This window comes from Vidua chalybeata, chromosome 2, assembly GCF_026979565.1.
Source record: "Vidua chalybeata isolate OUT-0048 chromosome 2, bVidCha1 merged haplotype, whole genome shotgun sequence".
NCBI lineage: Eukaryota > Metazoa > Chordata > Aves > Passeriformes > Viduidae > Vidua > Vidua chalybeata.
In genome coordinates, this window is record NC_071531.1 from 31372861 (window position 1) to 31390389 (window position 17529).

At 35.6% G+C, this 17529-nt stretch overlaps 1 protein-coding gene across 1 annotated transcript in view; it reads left to right on the plus strand.

Annotated features, from left to right (window-relative positions):
- VWA3B (von Willebrand factor A domain containing 3B) overlaps positions 1-16663 on the plus strand; it is a 65685-nt gene extending 49022 nt beyond the window's left edge. Inside the window, 10 exon segments of the mRNA XM_053935908.1 lie at positions 169-219; positions 1406-1625; positions 5011-5131; positions 5901-6025; positions 7017-7154; positions 7694-7791; positions 10989-11149; positions 11152-11220; positions 16394-16439; positions 16441-16663. Coding sequence (XP_053791883.1) covers positions 169-219; positions 1406-1625; positions 5011-5131; positions 5901-6025; positions 7017-7154; positions 7694-7791; positions 10989-11149; positions 11152-11220; positions 16394-16439; positions 16441-16489 — 1078 coding nt within the window. The 3' untranslated portion in view covers positions 16490-16663.
- The last annotated feature ends 866 nt before the right edge of the window (positions 16664-17529 follow it).

Consider the following 17529-nt stretch of genomic DNA (forward strand, 5'->3'; position numbering starts at 1 on the left):
TTGATAATTTCATAGCTGAATGATAAGGATACAATTTGATGATACAGTGTGCTTAGAATACAAATCAGTGCAGATATCTTAAGAAACTGTGTTTATTTGCTAGTTTTGAGATGATCAGCTGCACAAAGAACTGCATTCCCTCAAAAACTGCTTTCCTTTCTTTAATAGGCGCCTGAACCTAGTTATTTGGAGTGCACTATCTCAGGAGGAAAGAGACAAGTAAGCTATCACTTTTGGTTTTCTAATGTACCTCTGAAGGGCTCGTCATAAATATTTGGTAGTTTTTTATCACTATTTCTATAACCAACTGGTTTGATTTGCAAATAGTTCATAAATATACCTTGTTTTCAAAAATGTATATATGATATGGTGTAATATTAAATTCTGGACCTCCTTTTTTGTGGTGCTGATTATTTTTAAAGGAAAGAACTTGCATTCCATTTGAATGTTGCTTCTCTATCCTTTATCAGTGTCAAGTGCAGGGCCTTGGGAGGGCAGCATGTCATTGCTTTTGACAGCAAAGTAAATCTTCTCTCATCCCATAAGGAGCTCTCTAATGGCTGTAACAAGCACCTTAAAAGCATGTGCTGGAACTGTATATCACTCTGGAAGTTTGTACTGTGTTAACCTATTTTTTAATATTGATTTAGAAAATTAATTGCTATATAAACATCCGTGAAGTTAGCATCTGTTTGTGCCAGAGAATAAAGCAAAGATCAATTAATGAAAACTGAATGCGCCTGAAATAGATCTTCACAGAAAAATGGGAATGAAAACTAGAATGCTTTTAAGACATCAGCTAATGAGTAAAAAACCTACAGTTCTATCATTAATAAGGAGAACTAAAACCTCATTCTAGTGCAGAGAGGAAATGAAGACTGTTAAACAAAACAGTATGAAATGAAAAAAAAAAGAAAATAGATGTCTCTTGATAGACAATGAGTTGCAGAGTATAGAAATTTGACAGAGTATCATCCAAAATGTTTAATTATTGATAACATATGGCAAATTATGCATGTAATGAAAAAATGTTGTAGCAGTTGCACAGTCTATTGCTAGAGGAGCATATAAATCTCATGCATAGATATTAATATTATGTGCATAGATATAAATATTGTGCACAGATATTAAAATATTTGGCATGTTTTTCAGAAATCATGGCTCAGCCACTTGAATTTCTCTGTAGCTGTTTCTATAAGGTATAGTTATACCAGATGTGATTGTTTGACCAAACACAGCAGTATCTGGATGAAATGCAGGAACTTCTAGCATACAGAAGATAAATTGGGCAAATCTGATTCTTTATTCTGCCTTCACAATTTGTGACTCTCTCTGTAGAGCACTGATGCAATTAAAATTCTTCCTACTTGTGATTATTAATTTCTTAAAAAATATTTTTTTTAAGATTTAAAGAGGATGGGCCAGTCCAATATATACATCATAAAGAAACTTTGCTGGAGGCTTTAGAGAATTTGGGATGGCCAGTTTCTTATGAAGATGTAAAATTGTTAGAAGATGAGATACTGACAGCATTAACATATATACAACAAGCCTCTGATCTTCAGGAAGCTGTCAAAAAGGAAATTGAGAAAAGCTCAGAATCACACATAAGCAACAATAAAAAGGTAATGGGAAGTTTTTTTCCCCTTAAATATTCCTCTTCAGTATGTACCTCTAGAATAATTTTTTCTATGATCTTAGATGATGAAGTAGAATTGTAGCATGATGCTAAATAAAATGGATAGAGAAAAGAAGGTAGTTAAGAAGAGAGCAAGCTTCCAATTACTTTTTTTAAATATTGGGGAAGTAGAAGTTCTGAAGCTTCAGAGAGAGCCAGAGAAATCGAGCCTCTTAGAAATAAATCACAGCAAAGGATCTTCTCTGCTGCAATGATAGCAGGAAAGAGAAAGAACAGATATATTAAAGGCAATTTAGGTACAAGATTTCTGGTTGGGTTAATATCTGATAAACAGGACTAAAAGATCTTCTAATATTGGAGTAATTCACTGTAATCTTCCATGGTACATTTCTTGTAAAAGAAAAGATAGAGAGAAAAGGTGGGATTCAACTTCATTTTTGTACACTAAAATTTAACTGTCTCTAAAATGTGGGTATATATGAACTGGTGGGCAACATCACAGCATTGTGAACTGAGTCAGTGGCATCTGGAGCTCATTCTGAAGTGGACACCACTTTTGACTAGGCACAGAGGCTTATTTTCTCTCTCCATTTCATTAATACATTAGTCTAGCTACTCTGAAACTACAATTGAAATTAGTGTTTTTGTATATATATGTATGTGTGTGTTTTCTGTAGTTTTTGAGTTTTTTAATTCCATTAAGACTGCACATTTGAAAACATTTTAAACATAAAACAGAAGATCCTGATTCATTTTACATTAGTTTGAAAATATTACATTGCTGCTAGAGCTATTTTGATGATTGATTTACCTATGCCATATAATGTCCCAATACAAGAGCAGCAGAAACATGTTTATATTTCATTTGTTGAGTGTAATTTTACTGTTGCCTTGGAACAACCAGTGTGTGCTCTCAGACATGATGTGATTAACATTGTGCAATCACTTATCCTGAGTCAAACCTGCTTTAGGAGTCCAATCAGAGCAGCACCTTCAGTAATTGCTAATCTGCAACTGAAAGGCTTCAAGAGTGAGAGGCAGAAATGCAGATATAATTAGAATTCTCTTTATGTAGTAGAAAAACAATGGGGAAACAATGAAGAAAAATGGGAGGGCTTTAAAAAGTTTTGTTGAAGGTTTTGCCAACTGCGATGTCTACCCACAAAAGGGTATAGAGAAATAAACTGCCAGCAGAAATACATTACATCTAGGAAATAGCTGATATGGCACTGAATGAAAATTGTCATTGTGACATCATAGAAAAATCTCAATTATCATGAAACTACTCAACAAAGCAGGCTTTTAAATTTCCTAATGATTTTTTCCCTAAATTTTAAATAAAACACCTTAGTTTTCAGCTCTTTCTTTTTAGGTTCTTTCATAAAAATGGGCTAGGTCCATGCAGAATGGGCTTGGTCCCACTGGCACCCAGGGAAGAGTGGTGGTTGCTTGACTCTGGAGGTATCAGGATTATGAGAACCCAAAGTTTGAGCCAAGATACAGGAGATCTGTAGGTATTCTTCATGTCTGTTCTCACTTATAATAGGAAAGTGCAAAGACTATTCTTTTTGAAAGAGAATTAAAGAATGTAGCAGCTATTGGAAAAAGTAAACAAGTCTCCTTCACCCATTGTGGTTTAATGCGTTGCCTTCAACAGAAGCAGAGTGAAACATGGTAAAAACCCCTGCAAATCAGATGGGGCTCTTTTGTAATAAAAATACTGAATGCCAGAAATGGCCACTCCAACAGCGTCTGGGTCAGTCCTGCTGAACACCTAAAAGCTCTGTGAGAGAAAAGAAAGACGGATTTGAATTGACACAGTGTTTCTGAGCCACGTGAATTCTGCACGACTCGGAATCCTCATTGTGGATGCTTGTGTCATCTTTAGTATTTGGATTAATGTGGAGTGCTGGAAGTTGCCCAAGTTATTAGTCAAGCAATACAAATTAGTTGATAATAAATATTCAGCAGCAGCTGTCCTTTTGGAGTCTGAGCAATTAAGTAAATGCTTTACCCAAATACTTTTTTTGTATCTGTGGAACCATAGGTCTGCTCTCAAATCAGCCTTTGTTGAGTTATACTTCAAGCAGTCAGTTAAGCACTGTGATGAGCCTCTGGTTTAGTCTGAGTTTCAAAACCCAAGCTGTTGATATAATTAATATTCTGTAGGGTTAAAGAATAAGCTAGAAAAATCCCATATATCTGCAATTTAAAATATCTGCTTGCCTCTTTTGTGTGTTTTGCTTATTTTTAGGACTTTTTTTCTAGGGTTTTTTGTGATTTTTGAGGGGGAGTTTGAAAAAAAGTGATTATGATCATTATAGTGAAACTGAGAACAAACAATTTAGTCAAAGTTATTAATATATTTTCCATCATTATTGACTGTTAGGGAAAATCAAGTATCAAATCAAATACTTTTTTTAGAAAAAAAAAATGTAATCAGAAAAAGAAGCAAGTCATACACATCCTAGCTAGCAGGGGTTTTATTAAGAGTCTGTGAGGTACGGTCATTTTTCAGAACAATATGTAGATCTGTGGAAAAGTTTGAGATTTCAGGTTGCATATTTTTATGATTCAGAAGAACCATGTAAGAGATGGATGCCTTCAAATTGTTCATGAGGTAGGCTAATAATTTTTTTTTAAATTAATGGTGAAACTGATTTATTATAAGCAAGTTTTGCACTTGCTTGTCATTTATATTTAAGAACAATATTGTGAGCAGAATGGCAAAAATAATAAGTGCATGAAGAACCCAAACTAGTGGGGCAGAATAATGGACAGTGGCAGGTCTGGAAGATGAGGTATAATATTTTACTAAACTGGAATGTTTTAGAATGGTTAAAAATGTCAATTAAATTTTGACTTTACCGTAAATAAACTTTTTTTCCCAGACACTTGAAGACTTGTTTGAACATTTTTTTTTATTTTGTTTTTGATTTTTTAATGATTCATCCCATAAATTGAGGTACTTCTAATGCAAATCAGATTACTGTGAAAACTCTCCTATCTGGACAAAATAAATGTGTAGAACAAATTTTCTTACTTTGAAAAAAGAGCTGATTTTTCCTTACCTCATCCTTTAATATGAATTGTGCAACTTCGTGACATTTTTTGTAGAAAAATGGTAGCCAGAACACATGAAAATATAGGTATTGTTATGACCATACAGAACAGGATTTTATAGTGAAAACTCTTATATGAATATTTCCTGTACGTGGAACTATTCTGAAAGTTTAAAGTATTTCCAGTTTACTGTGGATTCTGTACAGATCTTGTAGCATTACATTGCTTCAGTTTTTAAGTATTTCCAAAGAATAGATTAAGGCTGACTGCATTAGCTGTTGTAAAGAAATAATTGTGTCAAATTACAGAGACTTGAAGAAGAAAGTGGGAAGGTGAAGTCTAAGACAAGACAAAAATGTCAAATCTTTGTGACTCACAAAGGCCAAAAGCTAATTGCAAGATCAGATGTCACAGGATTTTATTATCCAGGTATACATTTTTGTCCGCATTTTCAATAGTATTTAGTGTTCCTTAATACGGATAAAACATAAGCTGTGGTTATAATTAACTACTTCTTTCTTAATGACATTTACTATTGCATGTGCATATTAATGAAAAATGAGTATATATTTTGTATGTGCACATATATATACATTTATAAGAAGACATTAATTTTGTAAAGTTACAGAACAATGATATGTTTATCTATGAAAAGTATGGAAGGAAATTGTAAGCCAGGCGTTTGTGTGTGTGCAAAAAGATCACTAAATGCTGCTGCCTTTTTGCTGAATTTTAAGCCAGAGTGGTTAGAAGATAAAACTCAGTTCTGTTATTTCACATAGAGAATATTAAAATATTCTCTGTGTGTATGTGTTTATCTTTATGCTACCTTTACTTCTTTGGTTGGGATTTTTTTCAATTATATATTTTTAACTGTGGTAGTAGTTTTATTATGTTAACTGTCAGTTTTATTATGTTAACCTGATCAGCTTACAAATTTCAGACCCGTGCTTGAAAAAGACTTCATTTTCTTTTTATAGCACTATTAAGACTGGTTTGTAAGGCAGGGTTTTTTTTAGGTACAAATGTCTCCATTGCCCTAGCACAGCTTACAGTAGCTGAATGAAAATGAAGAATGTAAAGTATAGACATGGTTGACCTCAGTGATGTGTGACAGCCTATAGGATTTTTTTACAAAATAATTATGACAAGGGATGAAAGAAAAATAATTTGAATATTTTATTCTGTTGTTTTTCAGGAACTGTGATGAAGAATATTAGTTCTACCTGTGTACTTGTTGACTTCAGCAATGGGGAGAGCTGTGATGTCCCTGTCAAGTTCACTATACCTGTGGGAGGTGCTATGCCATGCCCACATCTGCAGGTGAAAAACTATTTTTTTTATTATTGCAAATATGCATTTTATATTTAAAAATCTTGAAATAATTTTATATCTAGATAATAAATTATAGATTTTTAAAAAGTCTTTTAAATACATTTATTTTAAAGAAGAGTTTTTCATTATAGTAATATGCTATTTTCAACATGAAGTTTTTAATTTGCTTGAAGCATGTTTTCATTGTAATTCTATTCCTTTGTTTATTAAAAATATGTGTTCTAAGTTAATCTATATTGTTTTCTTGATAAAACATGAATATTTCCCCAGCAATAGAAGAAAGGTGAGCTATTTATTAGTAGAGTTATTGTTTCCTAGCACATAGATTATAAAGGTAAGAGAACCTTTAATACTTAGTGTGATTTACAGCATGTTTTAACCATTTCGTTTCCACAGCATGTTTTAAATCCAGCAAATAACCATATACTAATGCAAAGAACAGTAATAAAAATTATAATCCCAGTTCCATTTCTGGTTTTCTTTAAAATTTATTTGCTACCTGTAATCACAGCTGGAGTTTTTTTGGTGATTCTTATTTTACACACTAAAAAGGTGATGCTTGCATAGAGGATACAGCATGGATTCATCTGTTTTGAATAAAAGAAATGTGTTTATAATTGCATTGCTACATATAAAACTAGAGATACACCTTTTTTTCAGTTTGATATAAAGGCAAATCCTGATATACTAGCTCCTGATAACTCTGTAAGATCTGTATCCAACTCTAGAGACCTGCAGAATTTGATATAAAATTGTGACTTCTGCATTAGTTTTAAAAACAATTTTGGATTAAAAACAATTCAGTTGAAATTGCATGATCAGAATATGCAAGGATTGAGTTCTTCTTTTCTTTCAATGGTCCATATTAAATCATGGGGACATGATAGAATGATGATTCATTTTAAAATATCTTAGTGGTTATGTCTTGTAAAGCTCACAAGTTACGTGGTTCTTGCACTGATGCTTTCCTGGTGCACAGGTTGGAGACTATGTGTTTGCCAGAATTGGGACACGGGCAGAAATTGAATGTTATGTTCCTGCCATTGTCATAGCAACACCAGAGAGGGTGGAGACAGGTGACAAATTCTACACGGTACTGCTGTTCAACAACAGGAAGGTAAGTAAACCTAGGTGATACCAGTCTGGCTGTTTTTGAAGAGGCAGATAGAATTTTCCAGGCTAATGAGCTCCCTGTCCCAGTCTGAGTCTCCAGCTACTCAGAGTAAATCAGATTTCAGAGTGCAATGAGCAACTCATGTAATAAACCTGAACAAAGAAATTCTGTCAGATAATTTATTCTTAAATCATACTCTGTTCTTTCTTCTTTAATACATTTGGTGGCTTTCACAAGTTCCATGCTTCTAAAATAAGAAACATAGGGGGTTTTAATACAGTCAGTATAGTCTGAAATAATTTCCATTATGTTTGTTTAATATGGTTTGTTTTTTGTTTGTAAGCCATTATGATAATTTTACTGCATTTTTCACAGTGTGCATTAAAGAAAATTTACTTTGTACTTGAAACTTTTATATTAATTATCTTTATTAGAGGCTGATTACAGTTACATTTAAGCAGTTGATTTTTTTATGCGTATGTATCTTCATTGCTTTTGAGATTTCGGTTTAAATTAGATGAATATTGATTGTGTTATTGCAGGAACACTGTATAAGAAGCGAGCTCATTAAAATCAGCCAAACCAAGTATGCTTATTCCTGTCAGTACATAAGAATGGTGCAAACAGTGGATTATGAGATGTAAGTATGTTTGAACCTAAAAATACTAAATTTTAAAAATTTGAATCCTAAATGTTGCACTTTGAGTTCAGCTATGCTGTCAGGTTTCCATACGTAGTACTCTAACTGCAGCTATTGTTGACTGGCTTACTCTACACATGCAACTAAGTTTATGTGAGAATTTACTGCCTTATTTTCATTCTGGAAATATTGGTGGGATCTGATGGTTTGAAGCTTAGTCCCAGAAGGTTGTTAAGGGGATTGCTGAAAGGTGAGATGGAGTTTCTATTTGTTGTAGACCTTATTTTCCTTTTAAAATAGTTATTGTTATGCAAAGATGCACATAAAATTGCAATTTTTTTCTAAGATACTTGTTCATCTTCTGAGCTGAAATCTGGAGAACAATGGAGAGAGAGTGTGTAAGATGAGTATGAGCCCCTAGTTAGGTTCTGCAGAATTAATGTGCAGCAAGATATGAAGTGTGCACTGAAAATGCAGTGGTTCCAAGTGTTTATGGATTATATTTTCATTTTGTATTAAGTTCTAGTTTAATCCAGTTGAAATTGTGACAGCCTTCAGAGAACTAACAACCTCAGACAACCTTAGGATGGTCAATAAGATCAGAACAATCATGTAGGGATATTTCTCCAGAATACATTCCCAACCTACAATTATTCCGGATTTAAAAATTCTCTGAAGCAGAATTGGAGTCTCTGTATTAAACAGCCTTGTTGGAATTTCCTTCCATAAATTTGTGCAATTACTTTCTTTGAAACCATGTAAAACTTCATCATCCATAGCTTCTTCCCAGGGGGAGTCACACAGTTTCACATTTTGTGTGAGAAAACATAATTTGGTTTTGAGTCTTCCATTTGCCTTGACATCTATAGGATGAAGGATTTCGTCTTCCATGTAGTATGAGCACTGCTGCAAAGGAATCATATAATCTCCATCATGGGAAGTTTATTTCCAAGAGGAAACATGAACAAGGAAAATGACAGAATCACAGAATTAGCTTGATTAGAAAAGACCTTTGAGATCAAGTCCAACCTATCACCCAACACCACCTTGTGAGCTAGAGCATGGCACTGAGTGCCACATCCAGTCTTTTCTTAAACACCTCCAGGACAGTGACTCCGCGACCTCCCTGGGCAGCCATTCCAATGCCCAATCACTCTTTCTGTAAAGAACTTCTTCCTACTGCCCAGCCTAGACCTCCTGGTACAGCTTGAGGCTGTGTCCTCTTGCCCTGTCACTGGTTACCTGGGAGAAGAGACCGACCCCCACTTGGCTGCACTTTCCTTTCTGGTAGTTGTAGAGAGAAATAAATTCCACCATTAAAGGCAATTTTAGATTACAGAATCATGGGATGGGTCAGATTGGAAAGGACAACAGTGGGTCATCTGGTCCAACCTCCCTGCTCCAGCAGGGTCATCCCAGAGCACATGGTACAGGATTGCATCCATATGGTTGAGTATCTCCAGTGAGGAGACTGCACACTCTCTCTGGGAAGCCTGCTCCAGTGTTTGGTCACCCACAGATGTTCTTAATTTTCATTGAAATGTTCTAATATGATTGTAATCATTAAAGATTTAATCTAAAAATTATGGGTGAGGGTACCAGTTGCAGGCTGATCAATGGATTCACTGAGAATGATGGAAAAGGAACTGAGATTCAAGTCCTGTGGTTCCCACGTATTTTCTAGTAGTGATCCCAGTACAGTTTGAAATTCAACGTTGCACCAGCTTGCAGCCACAGCACACAAACAAATGAATGCTCTGTCTTTACTGAGCAAAATTCCAAATCTGGGAATACATCAATGCCTTTTCCCAGGTCACATCATTAATATGACAGTAGCCTTTTCTCACCAAAAAGCAAACCTGAAGACCATGGCTTCCTTCTTAATGGCAACAACCAATTGAAAAGAGGCAGGTATGTAACTGGTCTGAGTACCAGCAAAATCAGCAGAAGTCTTTCCCTTCCACTGAGCTGGATTGTATTCTGAGGTGCTGTATTAAGAAAAATGTGATTAAATGCATGAGCAATAAGAATAGTGTCCATTCTACATGCTTTGTTTCATGAATGAGTGCTTTAGTACAAATATTCACTCTCTTTAGTACAAATATTCACTCTCCAAAGAGTGAATATAGTGAATTCTCCAAAGAGAATTTATTAGCAAGCTGACTTGCCATTTTTATGTACAAATGAGAAGAAAATTGAATTTTGCATTAGCAAATAGAGAATTTGGAGAATTAACTGAAATGAATGCACTAAATGGAGTTTCCATTAGAAATGGAGTTTCCATTAGAACCCCTACTTTTTACAATGGCATGGAAGTGTGCTTTCCAATGAAACTTGTTCTTTATTATATTTCTAAAATAAATACCTACCTCCTATGTCCTACTTAGAGGGGGACACTGCAGCATACTGCTCATGGATATGCACAGATCTAATGAGAAAGTGCTGACATTGTTGATAAGAACAATGCAAAAGCATAATTTAATTGGAAAGAAATCAAAAAGTCTGAATGCAATATGATATTAGAACCTCAAAAAGAGACAACCTGTTTGTGCTAAGTGCTGGAGTAGTAAGGGAAAGAAAATTAAAAGGCATATCCCAGGTTCCCGTGTTGACAGGAAGTCCTCAGTACCCATAGATGTATTACAATGGCTTGGCTTACTCCAGCTCTGAGTTCTTTGGGATTGTCTTTTAATGTTTTTGTGGTGTGTGTTAGGGGTTATGCTTAATTGACTAATCTTTAGAGGTACTAATATAACTCTTATGGTTTTAGTAATGTTCATGAGACATTAGCATCTGTTTGGGGTATTTTCTTGCCATCACTGTGGAAAGAAATAATTATGGCAGAACAAGTACTCTGCAAATGGAGCCAACAAATTCCATAAGCAAAGTATAACACTGTGTGATGTGGACCCACACAGCAAAAGGGTCCTTTTTGCCCACATCCTTTCTGGAGTTATAAGAGGCAGATAAGATTAAGGGCCAGAGCCCTGTTTTAGGCTATCCTTCACTTATTCTAGAGGTAAAAGGGAAACTGAATTGTAGAACATTTATATCACTGTCAAATGGTCAAGAGTGTGATAAGTCCTTCTCTTGTCAGTACTGTGAGATGTGGAAAAAGGTGAAATCTATATCTTGCAAAAGAGGCTTTATGAGATATGTGCTTTTAGCTTAGTGGATTTCCTTTTCTGGTTTTCCAGCCTGGATGGTGAGACTACAGAGCCCTGCCCTCGGCCACCTGTGGAAAATGAAGAAGAAGCAAAGAAAAGTATAGTGAAAGAAAAGAGGGGAAAAAAGAAAAAGAAGGGGAGAACAGTAAACAAAAGGCATCCCAGGGAGACAATGTCAGACTTGGATAATCTTTTGTCTTTAGAAGAGAAGTAAAACCAAGAGGAAGAAATTCACTGTCTAGAAATAAGGAAGAATTTAGAGGTAAAGATATAGCTCTGGAAAAGCAGAAGTATAAGGAATTAAGCATTTGTGATGGGCCTTTAGCTATTCCCCACAGAAGGAACAGGTTTCTGCATTTCTGGGTGTTAGCCAAGTTAGCTTTCCCATGTCCTATATGATGAAATTCTTTCACCTCCTTTAGAAACTGTTCTTTACACTTTCTCAGCATGTGTTTTCACAGCAATGGCAAGAAATTAATAAAGCACATTCCAGCATATGCCACTTTAATTTCCCTAACAGTTGTAGTAGCAGTGAGGATGCAGTAACACCAAACCTTAGTACCTGCTTGAAAGCAGAGTATTTATTCCAGTTCCTCTGCTGTTTGTTCTTTGTTAGATTAAAGTTATGTCTATATTGCAGGTATTAAATTATTGCACCTGTAGCTCAGTGCTTCAGAGGTGAAATTGCTTTTGGTGTATGAGCTGGCTCAGTTAAAGCTGACAGCAGTACCTATACTCCCTGTCACTCTGGAGCAGAGACTGGGCTAGGGTAGGCCTGCCACTACATGTCTGTCAGCTCTTCATTTTCAAGATCCTACTGTCCATGGAAAGAAAGGGTTTTTATCCATACTTGCTAAGTGTACCTCCTTGTACCATTTTAGATATGTTTTCAACAGCCTCATTATTTATTTACTTTTATGGGTTATAAATTCACTCAATCTTCATGTTTTCAATCAACTTGATTTGGCTCATCTGAATGTTCCTTCTGTGTTCTCTCTCATCCTTTAAAGATTGCTTGTAAATTCCATTTATATTGGTTATAGTGGGTATTATGGTGCCCATTATATAATGGGCATTTTAAGAGTGGCCTGATCAGAATTATACAAGAGCAGAGGTGTTGGCTTGTCCAGTGAAAAACCATGGTTTCTGAAGGGGGGGGCTACGTCATTGGAAATGCTCAGTAATTCCAGACACCTTCCTCTAGGACATTTTGAGATGCAGATACTGAGGAAATGTGAAATAATCCTAATGTGATCACCAAGTCCTATAACTGATTCCCTGCAGCTTGGAGGAAAGATTACACAAGAGCAGTGGTTATCTATGCATTTTAATCCTGTCTAGACTTAGCAAATAATCTCATAGTATTCTAACAAGGCTTCAATGTCGTATGCAGGTCGAACGTGCTGAAGAAGGTACCTTGTCCTCTTCTTGTGACACCATAAATATTGAATATGAATATTAAATGTTTTCTAAAATTTATTTTCATTTACATATCTTTCTGTGTTTTATCAGAAAGCGAAAAGTCAGAGCTGATAAAGATGTTAAGTAACACTATATGGTCATCCTCACATGGTTTCATTAGATACCTCTTTATCCAATCTCTCTACGTGACTGTGTATTTATCCTCTTTAGGTGTAGATAACTGCCCCATTTTCACACCATGCAAATGTTTCACAGCACTCTGTGTAAGTTACATAATTTTGTAAGTTATATCAAATGTGCTACCTGATCCCTGTTATACACATCTTTTTGAACTGTGTTAATGCTGGATCTCATTTTAAAGATTAAGAGAATAAAGAAAACAAGTTTGCCTGGCATTTTTTCCCTTCTGCTCAACTTCCAATCAAGTATGAACTATTAGTTTACACTTACTGCTTGGCAGTTCAATATGTGTTGAGCACCAGTGAGATTCCCCTATGCCGGTTAATGCTTTTCCTTAGACGCTGTCATATTTGATTACATTGATGTGGGTAGGTGTTAAATAACATGGATGAGGAGTTGGAAAGCCCTGCTATTCTAATGAATTATTCAGTTCGTTTCTTGGACCAGGTATTAAAAATATCAGGTATCTAACAATGGACTTTCCCTTCATGGAGTTTTTGTAGTGCTGAAATAAGGCTGGATATTCAAGTCAGGAGCCTAAACTGCACAAGTGAGGTAAAACACCCTGTTTTCCTTTTCAGACCCTGTATCACTCTGAAGTCTCAAATATTGCCTTTCATATGCTGAACACACTGATGTTCATCAGAGTGATTCCCTTCCAGGTTTTCCTAGTAGTTGCTTTCATTACTTCATTATTTCTGGACTGTTTATATCAAAGGCGGATTTTTTTCAAAGTCAGCATCTTAGAGAAGTGTTTTGAATAGCTGTAATAATAACAATTTTTGTAGTTAAATATCTTTTACAGGAACAAGGTTATGCTTTTTCTTTTTTTTAGATTTCTAAAAGCAATCTGTTAAACTGTTTTTTTTCTGAAAGATGTCTATTCCTCCCATGTATTCTTTTCCTTGTAATATCAAATACCTAAATAATTTGGATATCTTTTAACTTCTGAAAAATCCCAATAGTCCTGATGTGTTTGACTGAAGTAAAGGCATTTTCTTCATATTTATGTAAATGTTTTTGCTATGTATGTATGTCTAATGCATTAAAAGCATTTAATGCCATCAGTGTTTTTTGCATTTCCTTTACAAAGGTTTGTCTTGTCACTTTTTATGTCCAGATACATTCACATACACACACACATACACACACATATATATATTTAGTAATCTGACTGGCCTGTGTTTTGTAACTATTTGATGTCTTAATCAACACTTCTGCCTATGTTTCTGCTGCCTTCATGTGTACATTTATCTGTTACATAAGGAAGTAATTTCTCCTAAACTTGAATGAGTGTTGCCAGATACCAAGATGGATTTTTGTGCTCCCCAAGTTAATGTGGATTCAGCTACATGGCTCTTATATAGGTGGTTGATGAAACCTTGTATTCCCATATATTTCCACAGACCTGTGGGTCCTATATGAATTAAGGGAATTTGGACTATTTGTCGTTTGGTTTATGCTCAGCTAAAACATTTCTGATTGTTAAGAGGAATCAACAGCCCATTCCTGTTGGTCCCACTTGCAGAAACAGCATAAACAGAAGTGAATAAAGATTAAGTAATTGTGTTAGATATTTAGCATACATTATTGTGTTGAAGTGAATTCTGCCTTATTTTTTCCAGAACTACTGTACTTGAAACATTATTATTTTGAGGTGTATGCTTGCCACTCTTACTGTGTTAGTTAGCTCTGTGTGTTTATAAGAGAGAAAATGAAAGCTTGGCAAATTCCTGCTGACTGTTGGCTAATGATTCTTTGCCTTGGTAACTCAAATAAAACTATTTGATGTAGCAAGATCATTAATACTTAACTCTGTCCTTGGTTATTGCAATAATTGTTTTTACAGGTACAATAAAATAATGTCTCTCTTTCTGTAGAAAAAATCTTCTGTCTTTCTAGTTTTCTCTGTTCTGTAATTCCTAAAATCAATGTTCATTCCATATAACTTCCTTGTCAATTTTCTAAAATGTGTATCTAGTAAAAAAAAAAAACAAAAACAGAAAAAAAATTGGTATGAAGTACAGGTGTGATACACAGTACTACACTGCAATGCCTGATGCATTAGCAAATAATAGCTATCAGCCAAATTCTCCTTTTTCATTTATAATGAGATGTGACTTGAAGCAATTATACTGATAATTACTGTTACTGCCAATACGGGGTAGTTGGGAGACCTTTGAAAATGAACATTTTCTATCATTTTCTGTGGCAAATGTAGTTTATCTGAATTGGGTTCAAGAGTGGAGCAGCTGTGGCACCTGGCATTCTAGTGCATTGGTTGGATTTCCTGCAGTAGGATTTCCCATTTTTAGCACCCACTCATTTTCCAGTCTCATTTTCCATCTAGTCCATTCAGCATTTGGAGAAGGCTATCATAATAAAGCAGTGTTCCCATCTGTTGGTCATGGCTTGTTTAATGAGCAGTTGATACCAATTCAGCTATGCCTGCATCTGTTCCTTACTGCAGCTGTGTGGGGTTAAGGGCTCCCTAACAGCAGCCAGATTTAGCTTTTGTCTCTTGATACCATGTTACAGCTTGGCCAGAAATATTCTCTCTTCTCTCAAGGCTGTCTGCTCTTGGAAAGAGGAAAGTGTGCTAAACTCTCCATCTCTTCCCCCCTAAAGAATGAAACATGGAGACAGGCAAGTGGGGAAAAGTGCAGTTCCATTGGTTTAGGAGGTGTGTTTGGGGGGATCTGAGGGCAGAGATGGAGGACAGTTCAGTCCAGATCCTAAAAGCAAGACCAGAATGGTTTCTTTCAGCATCTTAGGAAGAAACATAAGAGAGCCTGTGCACTGACTGAAGACAACAAACAGATTGTGGACTGTGTCTGATGGGGAACACTCATTTAATAGTGAAGTTTTCACTTTACTCAGGGAAGCAGTATGGCCACAATACCTTTCAGTATTTTAGTCTGACAATGCTTTTGTACTGCAGACAGACAGGACACAGTCAAGAAATTTCCTGACCCTTGTATGTGAACTTTAGATTTCTGTCTCTGAGGGTGAGAAAAATCAGAATGTTTCTTTGGTGTATGTGAGTGCTGATGGTGCACATTTATTAGGCATTTTTCAAAGGCACACTTTTGATTTTTAAACTGCAGCTTCAGAGTTTCAGTGGTAGCTATGGATGACAATTACTCCTAAAACTAACCATAGTCAAATCTCATACTTGGTACATATTCAATCTGTGCTGTTGCTTCCCCAACCTGTACTTCATATACTTATCCTTCTTTATTCTCCTGGTTCCTTCCTCAGTTTTGTTTTCTACTACAGAAGTGTTTTTATATGATCATTGAAAACCAAAGTTTGAAGCAAAATAGAGTATATGCTTTTGTTTACTTTGTTTCTTCCTATCTTCTATTTCATTTTTCCTCCAGCTTCTGGTCTTTTGTCATTCATTATGATTGTCATTATTTTGTGCCAGGGGGGTACCTAGTAGTTGGTGGTCTCATTTGATATGACTAAAAAGTGACTTTTCAGTGACCCTTCAAAGAAGGGTCAGACAAAGGCCCATGTAGCCTATTCCCTATCCCCATCAGTTCCTGGAAGATGATTCCTGAGTAAGAGTAAGATCAAAGATTGGCCTGTGAATACATCTACAAACTACAGTCTTAGAAATTGAGAATGCTTAAAAATACCTGAAAAACAGACTGGTTTGAACTTGTGAGGAATAAAGCAAAAAATCTTTATGCAGAACTACTGCTCTGTTAACGTAGTCATTGAATTATTTGTTTAATGATAAATTTCAGGGAGTGTTTGAACTGTGACATCCAAGCTCATGGTGGGTGAGTGTGTTCTCTCTCTAAAGAGTCCTGGTTCTCTCCTAGCATATTCCCTCTCCATTTCATAATCCTGGTGTTCATCAAGGTGTCACACTGCAGTTGTTGAGAGCTTCACCTTCCAGCCCACTGAAGTCTCCCTGATACTTGCACAGTCCAGCTGTAGGAAATTCTCCAGACCCAGGTAAAAGCAGCATCTCCAGGGTTGTTGGAGTCAGCATGGAGCAGCAAGGATTGACAGGACAGCCTCAGCACCACTGCACAGAGCAAAGGAAGCCACAGGAAGGGTGCAGGAGGAAAGAGCATGGGAGGAGTGGATGAAGCTGCAGATAAGAAAGGTTTTAACACCTGTAATGATGAAATTTTAGTTCTTTAATAAAAATAAACTTGTGGATGAATATTAAATTATTTATGAGTTTGCAGACTTACTTTGGAGGTATGAAAGAGAAACAGCAGCAGAGGGTCAGCTGTGCTGTTGAAGAGTATCAATATCAGAGGAGAAGTGAATGGACATTAAAAAAATTCTCAAGCTTGACTCTGCAATTTCCAGGTAGCTGTATGCATTTGTCTTTACATCTGAAGTAAAGTGGTGTTGAAAAGATAAATTTAACCAAACAGAAACAGGTAGAAATTTTAAGTATACACGTGTCTACATTGTAACCCAGTGGTACATTTATATTGGGTGTATTCCAGCTTTTGTGGTAGCCAGTTTGATCACACATCTTTTTTGTGTTCCAGATGCATGATACATTCATAACTGGGTCTGACTACTAGGATATTGCTCTGCTTTGATGTAACAATAATATCTCAGGTCTTCTATTTTCCTTTATTACCTCCTCTTGAGGTAATAAAGGAAATCTACCATTTTGATTCTTCTATTTTAAATGCCTTTATCAGATGAAGAATATTCTTAGACTATTAATATTACATTTTACATTACATTCTGAGCAAATTAGCAAATATTAAATATTGCTGCATGATTAAACAGAGTAATAGAGACCAAAATGAGAATAGTCTTATGCAATCATTTAAGAGACAGTATATTAAAAGTATTTCTATAGTCAATGGAGGCAGAGTCTTTGAGGATATATTTACACATCTCTTGAGTGCTTCCTTTAAGCATCTTTCAATTGCCTGCTCTAGGTAGCTAGTTCAGGTGTACACTTGGCCAGGAAAATCCTACA